The 18,612-nt window shown below is 41.2% G+C and overlaps 1 protein-coding gene across 6 annotated transcripts in view; it reads left to right on the top strand.

Moving 5' to 3' along the window:
* The first annotated feature begins 440 nt into the window (after window positions 1-440).
* Window positions 441-18,612, top strand: part of LOC118390403 (DNA-binding protein RFX2-like) — a 64,968-nt gene continuing 46,796 nt past the window's right edge. For 3 of the 6 annotated variants that reach the window (XM_035780970.2, XM_035780944.2, XM_035780935.2), the window contains exon 1: window positions 9,917-9,967. In XM_035780970.2, the coding sequence (XP_035636863.1) occupies window positions 9,932-9,967 (36 nt within the window). In that variant the 5' untranslated portion in view covers window positions 9,917-9,931. Of the gene's footprint in view, window positions 616-9,916; window positions 9,968-10,081; window positions 10,264-10,305; window positions 10,325-18,612 lie in introns of those variants that run through there. The other 3 variants (XM_035780952.2, XM_035780961.2, XM_052457437.1) reach the window with 3 other exon arrangements.

Below are 18,612 nucleotides of genomic sequence, written 5' to 3'. Positions count from 1 at the left end.
TCATCTATTGTTCACCTAATAGCTTTTTTTAAATACTTAAACATTGCACTGTTGGTTAGAGCCTGTAAGTAAGCTGTAAGGTACACCTGTTATATTTGGTGCAAGTGACAAATAAACTTGGATTTGATTGTTACTTTAATTGTATTTCTTACTTTAGTTTTTAGTAAATATTTTCTTAACTTTATTTCTTGAACTGCATTGTTGGTTAAGGGCTTGTCAGTAAGCATTTCACGGTAAGGTTGTATACCTGTTGTATTTATTTGGTTTATGTGACAAATACAATTTGATTTAAAACGGACGAGTCAGTGCCAAACGTAGCCGTATGTGGCATTACCTGAGGAATAGGGTCAGAGCGCCCTCTAGTGATCGATTGGCCTTATTGGGCGGAGTCAATGCAGTATCCCCGCCCTCATATATATATCGTTTATATCAAATGACGTATGCAGTACAGGGTAGCAACAGTTGCTTCGAGACCCCGTGCGCTATAGTGACTGTAGCCGTGGAGACAGTTACTTACCAACCGGCGCAACACTCCGCAGCAACTGGAACACAACGAGCAAGTGATTTGAGAGTGGAAAGAGAACACAGCCAGGGCAGAACTTATACAAAGCAAAGGTGACTATATCTTTACAGAGTTGAGACGATACATTTATTCTAATTTGGCATAACGATGCTGTGCTATTTAATGCATACCGCCATCAATCTCTTTCACACCCTACCTGCTACTTTCCCTTCGTCGCATTCACCCCAGGAATCTTATGTCAAGCATTAACTTTACGTAGACATCCAGCTAGCTAAAGTCGTTTACTCCATCCAACGATTGCTTGTCAGGCATTTGCATACGTTTATCAGCAAGTGAACTGTCTTATTGAAAGCGATTTAAGTTACATTTATTGTCGTAATGTTGCCATAGTTATACACTGGTTTAAACATTGTGAGAGGTTGGTGTGCAGCATGGAATGTTCCGTTTATTCATCTGTTTACTCTGTCTGGCCAAGTTTGCCAGCTACAGGTTGTAGCTAGTTAGCTAAAATGAGCTAACCTGGCTAACAAATTAGCTCATGACATGGGTGAAATGTTATCGTTACATTTTACTTGTGGATGTGACTTGTGACAACTTTATGAAATGTTGTCTAACTCAGTTTAAGCTAGCTAGCTCGATACGCCGAATTAGTTAACCTACCCAGAAGTCAAACTGTTTCACGCAGTTTAACCGATTGAGTTAACGTTAGCTTGCCTGCTGGGCCAGCTAGCTAGCATTAGCCTACCTCAAATGGCTAGCCTAGTTATTCCAAATTAATTAGACGGACAATAATATTTGACCAACACCCATCTCTAAAATCAGCTTATTAACGTCGACACGTTCTGTCAACTCAGGATGAGACGCATCATGTTGCTGTTAGATGATTTCTGCGCGTTAACTTAAGTTAGCTAACATAGATATATTATCTTGAAGCTCGCAGCTATAACACGTTACTCGTTCTATAAGCAAGGGTGAACTTTTAAAACATTTAACAGTGGCGCGAGTTGATCTCCAATAACTCACTAACGTTAGTACTCGTTATTTGCTATGTTTATTACCGATCCTGTTAAACAACAAGCGGAAAGCTCGTCAACTTGCTGGCTATATCAAATTCTGGTGCCACTGTCGTGTGTCAATGTCGTGTTGGGGAGGACGTGCGATGGTGGAGTAGTTTATTTAGCATGCTTTTAATAGGAGTCTGTGTAAGAACTGCTTTGGAAGTCTGTAATTTGACCAAGGCAAATATAATCGCAACATGTAAAGTGCTGGTCCCATGTTTCATGAGCTGAAATAAAACATCCCAGAAATGTTTCATACACACAAGCTCATTTCTCTAAAATTTTGTGAACAAATTTATTTCCGTACCTGTTTGTGAGCATTTCATCTTTGCCAAAATAATCCATCCATCTGACAGGTGTGGCATAGCAAGAAGTGGATTAAATGAGTGATAATTACACAGGTGCATCTTGTGCTGGGGACAATAATAGGCTACTCTAAAATGTGCAGTTTTGTTACACAACACAATGCCACGGATGTCTCAAGTTTTGAGGAAGTGTACTATTGGCATGCTGACTCCATGAATGATCACCAGACCTGTTGCCAGAGAATTGAATGTTAATTTCTCTATGGCAATTTGCCTCAAATGTAGTTTTAGAGAATTTGTCCAATCGGCCTCACAACTGCAGCCCAGGGCCTCCACATCCAGCTTCTTCACCTGTGGGGGTGTTTGTGACTAAGAGAATTTCATCACAAACTGTCAAACTGTATCAGCGGGATGGTTAGCGATACAACAGCTCTGCCAGGAGGTCTTGGGATGATGAGAGGAGGGCGCGGAACAGAAGATGGTGGAAACAGAGGTTTTTGCTTGAAACTGCTAGTGAGTCAAATGAAGCTAATAGTACAGAAAGTGCCTCTGTAACACACTCATTCTCAAAGGAAAATGAGAAGTGAGCTATGTTGGAATATAGGAAACCGAAACCCTGACTCCGGTGGAAAACGAGTCTAGTGGATCAATGCTACTTGGGAAATCCGTTTAACGTCTTCAGGAAAATCTGGAATGTGTTGGAAGAAAGTTTGGAGTCTGTGAGAGTCACAAGAAGTGGTCTTATTTAGATTTCTTTGTGTCCTGCGGTGCTTGTGTTAAGACTCAAAAATATATCGGAGGGGGATGTTTCCTGCATAGCCTGGGATATTTGTAGCAGGGCACTACACAATTCTTGCCTCAATATTCCCCCTTTTCCACACCTTTTTAAAAACATAATTACCAGAAAGATGTTACAGCCAGGTGGTGCTATGATAGTTATTCCTCCTTAGTGGACCTTTTCCATTTTGTTTTCTTTCTACCTTTGTGGGTAGTAAGTGAGTGCTTTAATATAGATGGTCCATGTGGAAATTGCCAGTCAAATATTTTAAACAATTCACTTGGGAAACAAATGGATTCATTATTGTACAATTCAGATGATTGTGGATCAGAATCAGCTTTATTCGTTAAGTACATTTACACCTTCAGAAATGTACTTGGTGATATGGTGCTGCTAGTGATAGACAACAGAGACACAATGAAGACATCAGAGTTAAAACAAGGTTGATACATTATATGGATCCCAAACTGTACCCCAGATTAATTTGTCTCAAAGGTCAGATGGACTTCAGGAGACATTGACTGTAACAGCTTGACTCCTTTTGTCTGACCTCAGTCCAATTTTTATTTATAGCTATAAGTCATCACCACGGTGATGTTACACCTGTTCAACATAGGTAAGGCAGTTAATGAGTCCTATCCATGAGTGACACATTGTCCAGGTGTCAGTTCGCATTAGGTGTGTTGCACTATTGATTTCTTTTCAGAGCTGAGTGCTCATACCAGGGGCAACAGGTAGCCTAGTAGTTAAGACCATTGGGTCCGTGAACTCACTTTCCTAGACTGCTTTCAGACAGTTCTTTGTTAAACCAGTTTGCTGTAGCGGTACCAGTTAAGTGTTTGCGGCATGAACATTCACTCTTTTAATTAACTCTTTGGTTTCTGCTTATGTCATACACCATCACAGGTGCACTTCCACATAGGATTCATCTCTGAAGGCAGAGAATTGATTGATTCATGTTTAGATTCATTTTTGATGGAGCCCAATACCCGTTTCCTTTCATGTGAAATGGGTTGTATATTTTTTGGAAGTTTATTTTCATTAGCCAGTCTGTGAATTTGAGACATACGTTGATGGTGACTTTAACTCTGTTAATGGGTATTTGTTTTGGAGAACATTGGTAGCCGGCCGCTCCACTGAATATAAAACGTTTTCCAATCCTAATTTTGCTTATAGAGTTGATTTTGAAGAAGTATTACATCAGTTTTTGAAGGATTACTGCACTTGTTTTGGCAAAGTAGCCAAATTCTGAGAACCTAGCTTTGATTGGGCATACCTGCACTAGCTACAAAGGAAATAAATGTCCCTGAAATGCCATGCAACGAGAATCTGAGCATTCTGCTATTACGTTGACATTGCAACTTGAGATTTACAATTCAAATTTTATTTGTCACATGTGCCGAATACAACACCTAACAGTGAAGTGCTTACTTACAAGCCCTTAACCAACAATATACTTTTTAAGAAAATGTCTACAAAAAAAGTAAGAAAAACAAATAATTAAAAAGCAGCAATTAATAACAATTGCGGGGCTGTATACAAGGGGTACCGGTACAGAGTCTGTGTCGGGGCACCGGTGTCAAGGTAATTGAGGTATGTACATGTAGGTAGAGTTATTTAGTGACTATGCATAGATAATAACGGAGAGTAGCAGCAGCGTTCCGAAGGGGGCAATGCAAATAGTCTGGGGAGTAATTTGATTAGCTGTTCTGGAGTCTTTTGGCTTGGGCGTAGAAGCTATTTAGGAGCCTCTTGGACCTAGACTTGGCGCTCCGTTACCACTTGCCTTGCGGTAGCAGAGAGAACAGTCTATGACTAGGGTGGCTGCAGTCTTTGACAATTTTTAGGGCCTTCCTCTTCCCTGGTATAGAGGTCCTGGATGGCACGAAGCTTGGCCCCGGTGATGTACTGGGCTGTATGTACTAGAGGTCGACTGATTAATCGGAATGGCTGATTAATTAGGGTCAATTACAATCGGAAATCTGTATTTTTGGACACCGATTTGTTTTTTATTAAATCTTTATTTAACTAGGCAAGTCAGTTAAAACACATTCTTACTTTCAATGACGGCCTAGGAACGATGGGTTAACTGCCTCGTTCAGGGGCAGAACGACAGATTTTCACCTTGTCAGCTCGGGGGATCCAATCTTGCAACCTTACAGTTAACTAGTCTAACGCAATAACGACCTGCCTCTTGTTGCTATCCACAAAGAGATTGCCTGTTATGCGAATGCAGTAAGCCAAGATAAGTTGCTAGCTAGCATCTTCTCTTATAAAAAACAATCAATCATAATCACTAGCTACACATGGTTGATGATATTACTAGATATTATCTAGCGTGTCATGCGTTGCGTACAATCTGACTCAGCATACAAGTATCTGACTGAGCGGTGTTAGGCAGAAGCAGGCACGTAAACATTCATTCAAACGGCACTTTCGTGCGTTTTGCCAGCAGCTCTTTGTTGTGCGTCAAGCATTGTGTTTTTTATAATTTCACGCATATCAACATCTTGCACTTTTACTTTCTTCTCCAACACTTTTGTTTTTGCATTATTTAAACTGAATTGAACATGTTTATTTATTTGAGGCTAAATAGATTTTATTGATGTATTATATTAAGTTAAAATAAGTGTTAATTCAGTATTGTTGTAATTGTCATTATTACAAATAAAAAATCGGCCGATTTTAATCGGTATCGGCCTTTTTGGTCCTCCAAGTATTGGTATCGGCGTCGACAAATCATAATCGGTCGACCTCTAGTATGTACTACCTTGCGGTTGGAGGCCGAGCAGTTGCCATACCAGGCAGTATGCAACCCGTCAGGATGCGCTCGATGGTGCAGCTGTAGAACCTTTTTGAGGATCTGAGGACCCATGCCAAATCTTTTTAGTTTCCTGAGGGGGAATAGGATTTTGTCGTTCCCTCTTCACGACTGTCTTGGTGTGCTTGGACCATGTTAGTTTGTTGGTGATGTGAGAATTTGAAGCTCTCAACCTGCTCCAATACAGGCCTGTCGATGAGAATGGGGGTGTGCTCGGTTTTCCTTTTCCTGTAGTCCACAATAATCTCCTTTGTCTTGATCATGTTGGGAGAGGTTGTTGTCCTTGCACCACACGGTCAGGTCTCTGACCTCCTCCCTATAGGCTGTCTCATCGTTGTCGGTGATCAGGCCTACCACTTGTCATCTGCAAACTTAATGATGGTGTTGGAGTCGTACCTGGCTGTGCAGTCATGAGTGAACAGGAAGTACAGGAGGGGACTGAGCACACACCCCCTGAGGTGTGTTGTTACCTACCCTTACCACCTGGGAGCGGCCCGTCAGGAAGTCCAGGATCCAGTTGCAGAGGGAGGTGTTTAGTACCAGGGTCCCTAGCTTAGTGATGAGCTTTGAGGGCACTATGGTGTTGAACGCTGAGCTGTAGTCAATGAACAGTATTCTCATGTAGGTGTTCCTTTTGTCCAGGTGGAAAGGGCAGTATGAAGTGCAACAGAGATTGCATGATCTGTTGGTGTGGTATGCAAATTCGAGTGGGTCTAGGGTTTCTGGTATAATGGTGTTGTGAGCCATGATCAGCCTTTCAAAGCATTTCATGGCTACAGACATGAGTGCTATGGGTATAAATACACCCAAAGTCATGGAAAGAGAGGGGTGGGCCGGGGGGGGGTAACATGTTTATACTGTTAAGTCAAGTGTTTTTAAATGGGTTATTTTTATCTCCCTGGATGTGTCGGGCATGCATAGTTTTGGCTTGCAGAGGCAGGTCAGGAGGAAAAGGTGCTCAATAGAGAGTGTCAGACAGCATAGAAAGCAGCTGGTACTGCCTAGTTAAAACCCATTCTGAGGTTTTATACTCATTTTTGTATTTTGGGAAGTGGTTGTCTGTCTTGTACTCTTAACGAATGAGCAAAGGAAATTGGTGCTTCAGGTGAGAGAATACATGCTTTTTGAGTTAACCGTGTAACTTTCGACACTTTATTTTATTTTGCTTTGCCTGCCTGATATCTGTCTGCTCTCACTACAGTATGTGTACACCAAACATACATTGACATGTGCTCTACACGGCAGAGCCTACACTCATGTATACTGAAGTACAGTTAACCAGTGGTTTTGTTATTGACACAGCCTGGGATCATGGTCATGCTTCAGTGTCTCCCAGCGATGGATACCACGGTCATCTGTGATTCACTGCTGCCACCTGTAGTCCAGGTTTAGTCCTGTCTGTACTCCTCACATGGACCCCCGTTGTGAGCAGTGTCCACATTAACCCTATACCATGTTGAGTTTTTAATGGATTCGTCTCTGGTACAGTGCAGCTCTCAAATGGACAGCTGCAGTTGTCCCTGGGTGGGGAGGGGGTTGACCCGAGATGGGTCGTGTGTGTGTTCATGCTGTATTTAGCTTATCTGGATGAGGCCCAACCCTGAGGAGAGGCTCTCAGCCCAATACCCGGCCAATGGCTGCCTGATCAGTTATTGAGAGTAGTCCTGCACAAACTGTAACGGACTGCTTGATAGAAGCACTTCTGTGTGTCGCAAATTCAAAATGTTAGCTCAAAAACTGAATATTTTCAAAGGATTGATATCGTGACAGAGTAATCTCTTGTGGGCAATCGCTCACTGCCGGTGCATTTGTCAGAACTCAATGTGTGTTGCTGATGGCCCATTATTATCAGCTTTTGTATTGTCTTAGTAGCTTTGATTCATATCTTGTTTTAAAAGCAAATAGTTGGCACTAGCAGGCAGTGTGCCTAGTATATGTAGATGTCATGACTTTACAGATATGGTGTTGAGATCCAAATTGGGTTTCGTGCTTACTGAACCATCTGGTCTCTGTACATTTGATTATCTGACATGAATTCAGATTTTAATGAGATGCACCAAAACTCCAGTCAGAAGTCTCATGAATTCACTGAACAGAGCTGAGGCACAGAGAATATGATGAATACCTTTGGATAGTTGTTAATGTGTGTAGGCCTACATGGAAAATATTGGTGTGGTGGTTTTCTACATTTTTTTTTTTAAGTGGCAGTACTGGGGTTAAGTTTTTCCTTTCAGTTTACAGATGACACTTGTACAAAATCAACGAACGAGAGGGATATTATTAGTCCCAAGTGTCCATGTGCAGACAAATGTGTTTTGTCTTGCAGACAGTGAGTTGTCGACACAGGCAGTGCAGTTTGTAAATCACACAGTAGGATTTTATCGCCAAGCTACTGCGAAACGGTCCCACCAGGTACAAAACTTACCCATGATTGGCTCTCGGTAGCAACATGTTAAAACTTGTTGTGAAATGAAATGCTATTCAGTGTCTCTCTGTCACCAGGGGCATTCTTTACATTCCACTTGGTTTGTATCGTAGCTACACAACTGCTAATTAAATTTCCTGCCACAAACAGCAGACCGTGTTCTGACATTTGCATCACAATGATGGCTCCTTCTTTCAGCTATTCAACCAGGGACAGTAGACCTCCCCCAACTTCTCCCCACTTTCTCTCTGGTTATTTACCTTTGTGGAGTTTTCCTTAGTTAAAATCCATTTTTGAAATGTGGGTGTTTTAAAAAATTTTCAAGCTAAAGCAACAAGTGTGAAAACTTGCTTCAAAATAATGACGATGTCCTGTGAGTCATTGGGAAGAAATGTTCTTGTGAGCCGGCTACTTACTGCTTCTTTGCAGTCTGCATTTGTCTGTAGGGCTGCACTACAGAAGCCCTTTTTAATGAGATGATTTGACAGGGAACAGGGGCAGAGGAGGCTCGCATGCCTCTCAGGTGGAAGGCTTCCTGGGCTCCGGGTAGAAAGCACTCATCAAAGACTATTCTCACTATGAGATATTCTTTAGAGTTTTTGAGAAAATGCCCTTGGCTAGACCTTTTACTGTAATGTCTCCTGCACCTTGTTCTAAGGGGTTGTAACAGAAATGATTTTTCAATCGTTTCATTCTGAACTGCAAAATAACGTTCTGAACCGGTTCGAACCAAAGGGAAAAAAGTACAGCTTTATGTTGTTCCTTTTTAAACCTCAGTGGTTTTTGTACATGTAGCTCGACAATAAATTACTTCACCAATCAGTGCAAATAGAGCAGCTTGCAATGGAGCGGGCAAGCAAGCTTGGATGGACAGACAAGTGTGATATTTTAGAATAACCATAACTAGCATTGAAAAAGTTTATACATTTTTCAAAAAAAAATCAATCCCTAATTCCTGACTCATGCTTGTAACGTTAGCAGGAAGGGGTCTGAACAAATTCCTTTAACATAATTAAATGGTTTTCATGCTTTTAATGGTTCTGTTCTGCAACAGTTTTCGGTTCTGTTCCCTGAACCAGTTCCAACCTCTATGTAGGCCGAAAAGCAATCTAGCAGCAGTAAGCTAGTAGTATGTGAGGAGAATGCAGATAATTTGTTTAGTTATCTAGCTCTGCATAATATGAATGATAAATTACTGTACTTGTTATATTTGTCTGAAGGGGGAAAGGTACATTTTAATTTAAGAAAACGTTGTTAGCTAGATAGCTAGCTATAGTAGTAGCTGTGCCACCATGTCTGTGTTATCGTATTGCGGGGGGGCGCCCTGCATCATTTCTGGGGGATGACATGTTTACTGTTGCCTTGTTCAAGAGTAAGCGGGTTTTGTTATCAAGAGTGTAATATGGATGGTAGATGGAACATTTGCTCACATAGTTGAATAGGTTGCATGTTTACTGTCTAGAGGCTACTGTGATATTTAAGGCACATTTGTGCTTTGGAGCTAGTACATTGACAAGCCCCCGAACCCTCTCTCGGCATGTGACATTCCATTGCTAATGTAAATAGCAAAGTTTATGTACATATTATGTAAATTGATATTTAGTTGCTTCAACTCTTCAGTCTGAATCAACCCAAATTGTCATTCAGACAAATTGCCACATTTCCTTCCTCTGACTACATCAACCATTTTTCAAATATTATTTACCAATATCAGGTTGTCATGGAGATGTAGTAACAACAGAGATGTTTCTCTATTCAGAAAATGTCCTGACTGGCTGGGGCTTTCTTCTTACCTGATGTTAATAATCACGTTTGAACAAGCTCCAGACACACAGATTCAACGCCCACATGCTCACACTGAGTCCTTGTACAAATGATGACACACCCTTTGTGCCTGACTAAAACAGCCCGTAAATAACTGCCGGGATAGTATTTGGCAACTTAGCACTCAGAGATTGTCACCTTATGATGTTGTGTTGTAAGGATAAATAAAAACTGGTCGAGTCACAGCCGTCTGATAGATGTCCTCATACCAACCATTGCATGAGAAACCGTTTGTACGTTTAATGGGAAACAGTTTACTGGGTGACTCATTGGTTTGTTTTATTGTAGTGCTTGTGAATGCATTTGCTCAATTGCTGTGTGTCATTGTCTGTGTGGAGTGAATCCACTGGTAAGGAAATGGAGATAACCTGCTACTTGATTTCAGAGACAAGGGTGCTAGCTGAAGGCACTACCTCTGCCAGCTACGGAGGTCATCTCAGCTGTCTCCTTGGAATAAAATAATCCACAGCTGAAAAGAGATCTGAAATGCACTTTGTCTGTTTGACTGCTCTCAGCCTTCTACGGGCAGGTACTGCTTGTACGTCTTGGAACGTGGGAATATAATATGCACATCTGGAAAGGAAGCTAATGTGGGTTTATATTTAGATATTCCTGGGATATGATTATGAAATGTCATACCATGGTGTTCCGTGATAGTGTTGGAAAACAGCAGAGGCAATGAATTTCACTGAGCCTGGTGTTCATTAGGAGTGGTTGGAAATCAGCTGTAAACCCTTGAATTAAATCTGGTCTTAAATCACAGCTGCAAGATTAGTCAACCTACCTCCATGGATATGGCTTAGGTTTTAGGACCAGGTTAACATGAAGTGCATTCCATGGCGTAGGGCTGGCTGGTATACAGTATTTAACGATATGCCGGTATTAATGCACAGACCGGTTTGGGATTTTACTTCACCTTCTATAACGGTATTTACATTTTAGTAATTTAGCAGAAGCTCTTATCCAGAGAGACTTACTGTGGTGAGTCTGTACATTTTTCATACTTTTGAATGTTTGTTAAACGTGATACGCCGTGTGTAACGTCCATTTAATTTTTTTTTTTTTTACTTTGCTACTTGAGTCATCTCTCTCTCTCCATGCCGCTTTCCACACAGACCTATTCCCACCCCCCGTCACTCAAGGAGCGCTTTTGTTCCTATGATCAAGAGACATTTGTGTTCAGTCTGCATGGTCAATGCAACAATGCAATGTTGATGCTGTTTTTACCTTGCTTCTTAATATAAATCCACTAGTGTTCTATTTAAGTGATAATGCCAGATAAGCCAGTGTTTGGAGGATATATTGGCATGGGTGTTATGCCCGAGACTGTCGAGGGCTGGCAAACTGTGCCAATATATCCTCCATACACCGGCTTCTCTGGCATTATCACTTTTATAAAATGGTTTACAAACATATTCAATTAATGATTGACATATGTTCATGTTTTGATTTAATTTAATCGTACTATTTCATCCTTCCACAAGATATAGTCCCGACACACATCTAGGGCTGCTACCCAAGCCGGCTAGTCATTACTTTTGTTGCTAGAGACTTTTTGTGCTGTTCGTTCTAAATGTTCCATTGCCACACTGGCTGGCAACATTCTTATCGCTTGCTAGCTTGCTAAGTTACAGCTACTGTTGTTTTTTGACTACTGTATTTGTTTACGCTGTTTTCTAGTTACTTTTATTTCCAAAACAATTAGCTAATGAGGTGCGATTTCACCTGGCATAGAAAATGTGCTCACTCATTAGGACACTGTTGTTCAGAGGAGCTGACCAACAACACAGCTAACACAATCATTTCAAACTGAAGCTGGAAAGACTGCAAACTAGCTGCACCATTTAAATTAGACCTTTATTCAATTGACATTTTCTTTGTATATATCCATAAAATATGATGCCAGCTGATTCATGATTTCAACTGGCTGAGAAACGCTGCCTGTCTCGTCACGTTCATTACTATGGGACAGCTGGAGATCGAATTTGAAAATTGAAACAATGTTGCGAATGTCTGAGACAGATGGCAAGGTTTATACAAATCTCTGCTGTTAAACTAAATATTAGTCAAAAGAAATGCGAGAATGTCTAGATGCTTTTTATAGTGGAGATTTTATAATTTGTCTGGCTGGGCTGAGACAGTGGATTGCGCAGTCAGACGGAACAGAGTAAATAGGCATTTTATCATCATAGATTTAGCCGGTGGTAACTTGTGGAATAGACAATGGCTACAACTAGCTATACAGCCTGATAACACCAGTGATGGTATAGACCTACTGTTGCACAAAAATTAAGCATGTATCTTCTAAATCAGAGGGATACACGAAGAAAGAATATTTCAACATTCAATTTAGTCAAAGAATAAAGGGTCCCGCTAGAGACTTGTCAAGTTCCTACCCTATCACAATAACTGCTCCCTTCATTTGTTGTCAAACACTGTACTTTAGTGCCCACTATTTATATTCTTTCTATTTCCATGATTCCAACAGTTCACCAAGTATTACCTTCTAATTCGCACGTCAAATTGTAATTGCAACATTTGGTTAAAAATAAGGCCTAGATTGTTTGCCCATATCTTGCAGACTTTTGTGGAAGAGTGGAAATGATCTCAAATGAGTGCAGGAAATGCAGAAATGTATGGAAAAATGCTGAAACGTTTATAAAAAAAATACAAAAGGTTGAATTGAACCGTCTAAAACAATAAGAATGGAGAAAGTTGCCACCCTAGGGTCATGCACTATCCATAAAGCAAATTTGTAACTCTTGTTATTCAAAAACATAATGCCCTCATCTGATAAATACTGTCATATGATATTTTGGCTATATCGCCCTGCCCTATCAAGTAGTTGAAAGCACAATATTGGAGGCGAGTCCTGAAACAGTTCCTCCTACAGTTTAGGGCAGTGTTCTCCAACTGATGGCCAGCTGGCTAAATTTGGCCCGTGTATGGTTTTATTTGGCCCCCCATGTTATCTGAGCAAATAAAATATGCGTGTGATTTAGATTTTTGGACATCTGTTTCCAAGTATTCACATGCACAATAGAGACACTATTTCGTACACAAACGTAGGCAAGGTTTGATATGTTGTTTTTGTCAAATATTATATCTGTTTGGGATTCTTGTGGTCAATTTGCAGTTTATTAATTATTTGTCATTTTGTTCTGGCAACCAGCCCACGGATGAATCTAGATGATCATCCCTGGTTTAGGGAAAGTCTGGACTTAAGCTAAACCTTATGAGCCTTAGCCCACTCCATGTTCTTAGTCATGGATTGTTTTGATTAAATGTGATCCATCTATGATGATACCATGCAAAAGGTCATGTTTTTCTTTGCATTATCAAAGGGAAAGCTGCTCAGCTAGTGTAGTAAGAAATCAGAGGAAGATTTCTAACGAAAGCACACGTAATGTGGAGAATATTTCTCATGACAGAGTAGCTATAGTTGAGTTTCTTTTGCCAGTATGGTCTTTGCATCATTCTGTGTACGATTTTTTTTTTAAGTTGCCGTTTTGGCCTCGTCTTTTTAGACACTCAAATGGAAACGAGTCTATTCTGAAATACTTGAAAAGAGGTGTCTACAATGCACACTTTACCCATTTACTAGTTCAGTCATACTGGCTAGGTTATGTCTTGGAAAGAGTCTACATTTGTCAAATTCTAAATGGTAATTTAAGGCAACATAGGAGCTACAAAGCAGTTCTATTGTTTGCATTATGTTAATTATTATATGAATGCCTTATGTTGTGGTTTCATCTGATGCCCACAATAGGCTGGTGTACAGTACATTCGGCAAGTATTCATACCCCTGGACTTTTCCCACATTTTTGTTACATTTTAGAATAAGGCTGTAATGTGTTACATTTTTTTTTCTCCTCATCAATCTACACACACTACCCCGTAATGACAAAGCACAAACAGGTTTTTAGAAATGTTTGTTTGCTAATTTATAAAAAATAAAAATCAAATTTACATAATTATTCAGACCCTTTACTCAGAACCTTTTGGCAGAAATTTTGAAGCACCTTTGGCCGCAATTACAGCCCCAAGTCTTCTTGGGTGTGACGCTACAAGCTTGGCACACCTGTATTAGGAGAGTTTCTCCCATTCTTCTCTGTAGATCCTCTCAAGCTTTGTCAGGTTGGATGGGGGAGTGTAGCTGCGCAGCTATTTTCAGGTCTCTCCAGAGATGTTTGATAGGGCTCTGGCTGGGCCACTCAAGGACATTGTGACAGGTTCCGAAGAAACTCCTTCATTGTCTTGTCTGCATCAGGCCGTTGGCCTGTTGGAAGGTGAACCTTCGCCCCAGTCTGAAGTCCTGAGCTCTCTGGAGCAGGTTTTCGTCAAGTATCTCTCTCTGTACTTTGCTCTGTTCATCTTTCCCTATCCTGAATAGTCTCCCAGTCACTGCCGCTGAAAAACATCCCCATAGCATGATGCTACCACCAGCATGCTTCACCACAGGGATGGGTGCCAGCTTTCCTCCAGACGTGATGCTTGGCATTCAGGCCAAAGAGTTCATCAGACCAGAGAATCTTGTTTAGGTGCCTTTTGGCAAACTCCAAGCGGCCTGTAATGTATGTGCCTTTTTACTGAGGAGTGGCTTCCGTCTGGCCACTCTACCATAAAGGCCTGGTTGGTGGAGTGCTGCAGCGATGGTTGTCCTTATGGAAGGTTCTCCCATTTCCACAGAGGAGCTTTGTCAGTGACCATCAGTTTCTTGGTCCCCTCCCTGACCAAATCCCTTCTCCCCCGTACTGCTCAGTTTGGCCTGGTGGCCAGCTCTAGGAATAGTCTTGGTGGTTACAAACTTCTTCCATTTAAGAATGATGGAGGCCACTGTGTTCTTGGGGATCTTCAATGCTGCAGAAATGTTTTGGTACCCTTCCCCTGATCTGTGCCTCGACACAATCCTGTCTCGGAGCGCTACGGACAATTCCTTCACCTCATGGCTTGGTTTTTGTTCTGACATGCACTGTCAACTGTGGGGCATTTATGTAGACAGGCGTGTGTGTGCCTTTCCAAATCATGTCCAATCAATTGAACTTACCGCAAGTGGACCCCAATCAAGTTGTAGAAACATCTCAAGGATGATCAATGGAAACACCTGAGTTTCTCTTAGCAAAGGGTCCTGAATACTTATGTAAATAAGGTATGTTTTATTTTTAATACACTTCCAAAAAATTCTAAACCTGTTTTTGCTTTGTCATTACGGGGTATTGTGTATAGGTTGCTGAGGAATTTGTTCTATTTAATTTTAGAATAAAGCTGTAACGTAACAATGTGGAATAAGTCAAGGGGTCTGAATACTTTTCGGAGGCACTGGATTTGTCTGTGCTGATAATGGCACCAACTCCATGGCATGAAATTATTATTTTTTTTGAACATTGTAAATAATTGAATTATTATTATTTTTTTGCAGACATCGACTTGGTAAATATGCATTGATGAGCGTCACTTAGGGAAGTTTGTTTTTGTTTATGCTATATGCGTTTGTCTAGCCTATATAAAACGGTCTCAATTCTAGCTGCCAGGTGGGAACAGGTGTTTGTTTTTTTTTGTTCATTTCAGAAAGTTTTTCTATCTCGATGGGCTACAAGGTGGCATGAAAACAAAGACCTGGTGTTCCCTCAACTCTCATCACCCCTGCTGGGAAAAACAGGAGATAAATGTTCATTAACGAGAGAGACACCCACATGCAACAGATTAGTTCCTCCCTGCCCTTCTGGTTTGTTTTCCAGCAGGTTGACTTCTCTGAACTGTACTTTCTTATTCTCTAATTCAGTATTATTCAGTTTAGGGGTGGATGTAAACTGGGATGGGAGGTGGTGGAAATCTGGAAAGGGTTACAGAGGTGGGGGTGGTTGGGGGAGGTGTGGGTGAACAGTCTCTATGGCAACCATTTCATAATTCTTGGTCTGTCATGCCTGCGCTCCACGTTATGACGGATGGTGTTGACGGGCTGTGGGCTGTAGTGGTGACCAGAGGTGGAATCTGGGAAAGAGTGGATCTGTGGCTGGTTTAGCGGCCCCTCTCCCTCCAGCCTCACCATCTGCAGACCCCAATAGCTGCTTTGATTGGATTAGCAATGAATTAATGAGACAGGCTTGAACAGGCTATGTTGTGGAAATCTCTTATCATATCTTAATTCTCTTTTTTGTGTGAGTGCAGCGCCTGTGTGCTATCGTTATGGGTTTTTTAATAGAATCAAAAAGGCGCCAACCTGGGTTTCTTACAATGGGGATGGCTATTGGATTGGTTACCCAATAAAGATTACATTGATTGAACTCTCTTCAGAGTAGAAATGCATGTATGGAAAGCCTGTTCCTTCTCTAAGTATATTTCTATGTTATATAACTGAACGAATAGGCTAGGGATCGAGGGTGGGTGTGGGGGCAGGATATGGTGAACAGAGTACTCTTGGAAAAAAACAGTGCATAGACACAGGGCTAGCTGGCAATACAAGCAGTAGTGTACAAATGTCCCCCATAAACAGGACTTTAATGGCATCAAGTGTCTGTGTTATTGCCTGGTTGTTTCAACTTCCGATGTACACTAAAAGCCTCCGGAGTCGGACTAGTCTGCTCTCCTCTCCAAGGTGCTCATGTCTCCTTTCTGCTGCATGGATTAGGAAAGTTAGAAGTCATTTGTGCTTGTTTTTCAAAGTAATTGTTTTTGAAGTGTAGAGGTGTAAAACAAGTTTAGAGGATTGGCTGTTGCCATTCTGTTGACTTAAACATTCCTCCTTTATTTGACCACTGAGTGCATAAAAACACTACATTCTGCCTTCAGTCAAGTTGAAACCAGCATAGAGTTAACATTTTTATATAATCTTTCCTCTGCATGGTATTGGAATTAGCCTGCCCTCTGTCTTCCCCCTAGTGTCTGAAATTAATAGCTTATGTATTTATTGTTGTAAGTTTCTGCTTAGTGTGAGAGAGGGATCAGTTGGGGGATGGCATTGTTTGGTTTGGGAAGTATTCGGTTGGTTGCATAGCAACAGGCTCCTGGAAACGGGAGTGGACGGTGTTGCCACTAGCAACCGTTGTTGCTCTGCAAACAATGTGGGCCAGTGCAAACAAGAGCCAAGACTGGGCTCCTGTTTTTAATTGAACATCTGTATGTGTTTTTCTCTGAGTGCTGTTTTAAGTTAGATTTGTTAGTGACAGATGTTTAAATCTTGTCCAGATTTTCATACCAAATAGCAGGTATGACTTTATAGAACTGCACGTTTAATTTTAGACTAAAATGGTGAAGTTCTTCATTTTTCCCTCACAACTTGGTTGACTCTTTAACAGAGGGAAATTGGTCCACTCACACAATTGTCTTAATTGCTCATTTTTGATTTGCTTGAGTGAAAACCGGCTCCTTTTGTAGGGGTTTGTGTGTTAAGTTGTCTTGGGGCTGCGAGGAGAGAGGCCGTTTTTAAAGTGCAGCCCGTTTATCGTTGGGTTCTACAGTGGTGTGCTGGGGCTCCCGCTGTGTTCCGCCTTTGTGCCGCTCATAGCAGCTGGTGGGGAATTTGTGTGGCTTTTAACCTTTACTTGGGGCTCAGATCATATTGGCTGCCTGCCTGCACTTTCTCCCTTCTCCAGTCCAACGCATGGCGCACTTCACCACTCCTACCAAAGCTCCCATTTAATTGAGCTTTATGCATGAAAACCTAAAGGACAAAGCCTAGGTTTATGAGCCGCTACACCACCCCACCGTTCCCTGTCCCTCCCTTCATTGCATAATATCCGTGCTAAGGAAAGTCCAAAGATAACTGCAGGGATTCTTACCAGTGTATTTATAACTCAACTGACACCCCACAAACAAATGATTTCCTTTTAAAACATCTGACCGCTGGAGCTTTAAATACAAATGTTTTCCTTTTTAAATCAATACTGCTATTATTTGCTTTGCCACAAGGAATAATGCAAGAAATAGACAAAGGAGGATGGTCCTTCTCTAGGGTCTACTCTGGGCCCTTACAGAATGGTGTTCAGTTAGCCTCTGACATACTTGTGCAGCCCCCTCTGGTCCATCTCATTTGACGGTTGTTTGTGACTGTTTAGAGAGGTTACACCGAGATGGATTTGGCTTTGTCTCAAACAGCTTTTATATTGAGTGAGTCCCTATTTGATCAATGGTTAGACGGCAATTGACACATGCCAGCCTAAAGTGATTGAAGAATTTCAACATTAGCTCCACCATTGAGGCTATTACTCATCTAGACAGCCGATCCTCTTGTGTGGAAAATGTCAGTGGCAAACCCAGCTCTGGTAGTCCATGCCTATGATTGTGAAATGTTATTTTTCACAACAATGTTTCACCATTTTGTTTGATTAGCTTATGTATGGTGTTGCTCACAATTGTTTTCATGGCCTAATGTTTAACTTGGTGTACAGCTCTAAAGCAATTTTCCACCATAATTATAAGCAATCTGCAGTTTACATTCACTCACTGTTGAACGCTATTAGAACGAGTCTCTTATGTGTCAATGGATTTGTAAGAAATATTGGCATTTAAAGTGCTGGGGGTGTTTGAGCAGAGGAAGAGCTGAACAGCACCTGTTGCCCACCCACTATCTTGATTTAAATGATGATTAATGACTGTCTAATCAAACAGTATTAAAAGCAGCCTGTTAATGAAGACTGTAAGCTAGTCATGCAAGCAAGCAAGCAGTGTTACTGTTTACATATGAGCTTTGATTATGGTAGATATGATAAAGCTTTGTATTTTCCTGTGTATTGAAGGGGCTTTTACTGCTGTAATTGTATATGTAGGGAGTGTTTTAAAAGTTTAAATGATTTTCCTTATTCAGCCTGTGTCTGCCTGGTATGGTGTCCTTGTTTTAAAGTGGCACTGACAGTGTTTTAACTACATTGCAGATATGAAA

The sequence above is a fragment of the Oncorhynchus keta genome, chromosome 1 (genome assembly GCF_023373465.1).
Source record: "Oncorhynchus keta strain PuntledgeMale-10-30-2019 chromosome 1, Oket_V2, whole genome shotgun sequence".
Taxonomy (NCBI): domain Eukaryota; kingdom Metazoa; phylum Chordata; class Actinopteri; order Salmoniformes; family Salmonidae; genus Oncorhynchus; species Oncorhynchus keta.
The sequence above is the reverse complement of the archived record's forward strand: the minus strand, read 5'-3'. Positions and strand labels throughout refer to the sequence as shown.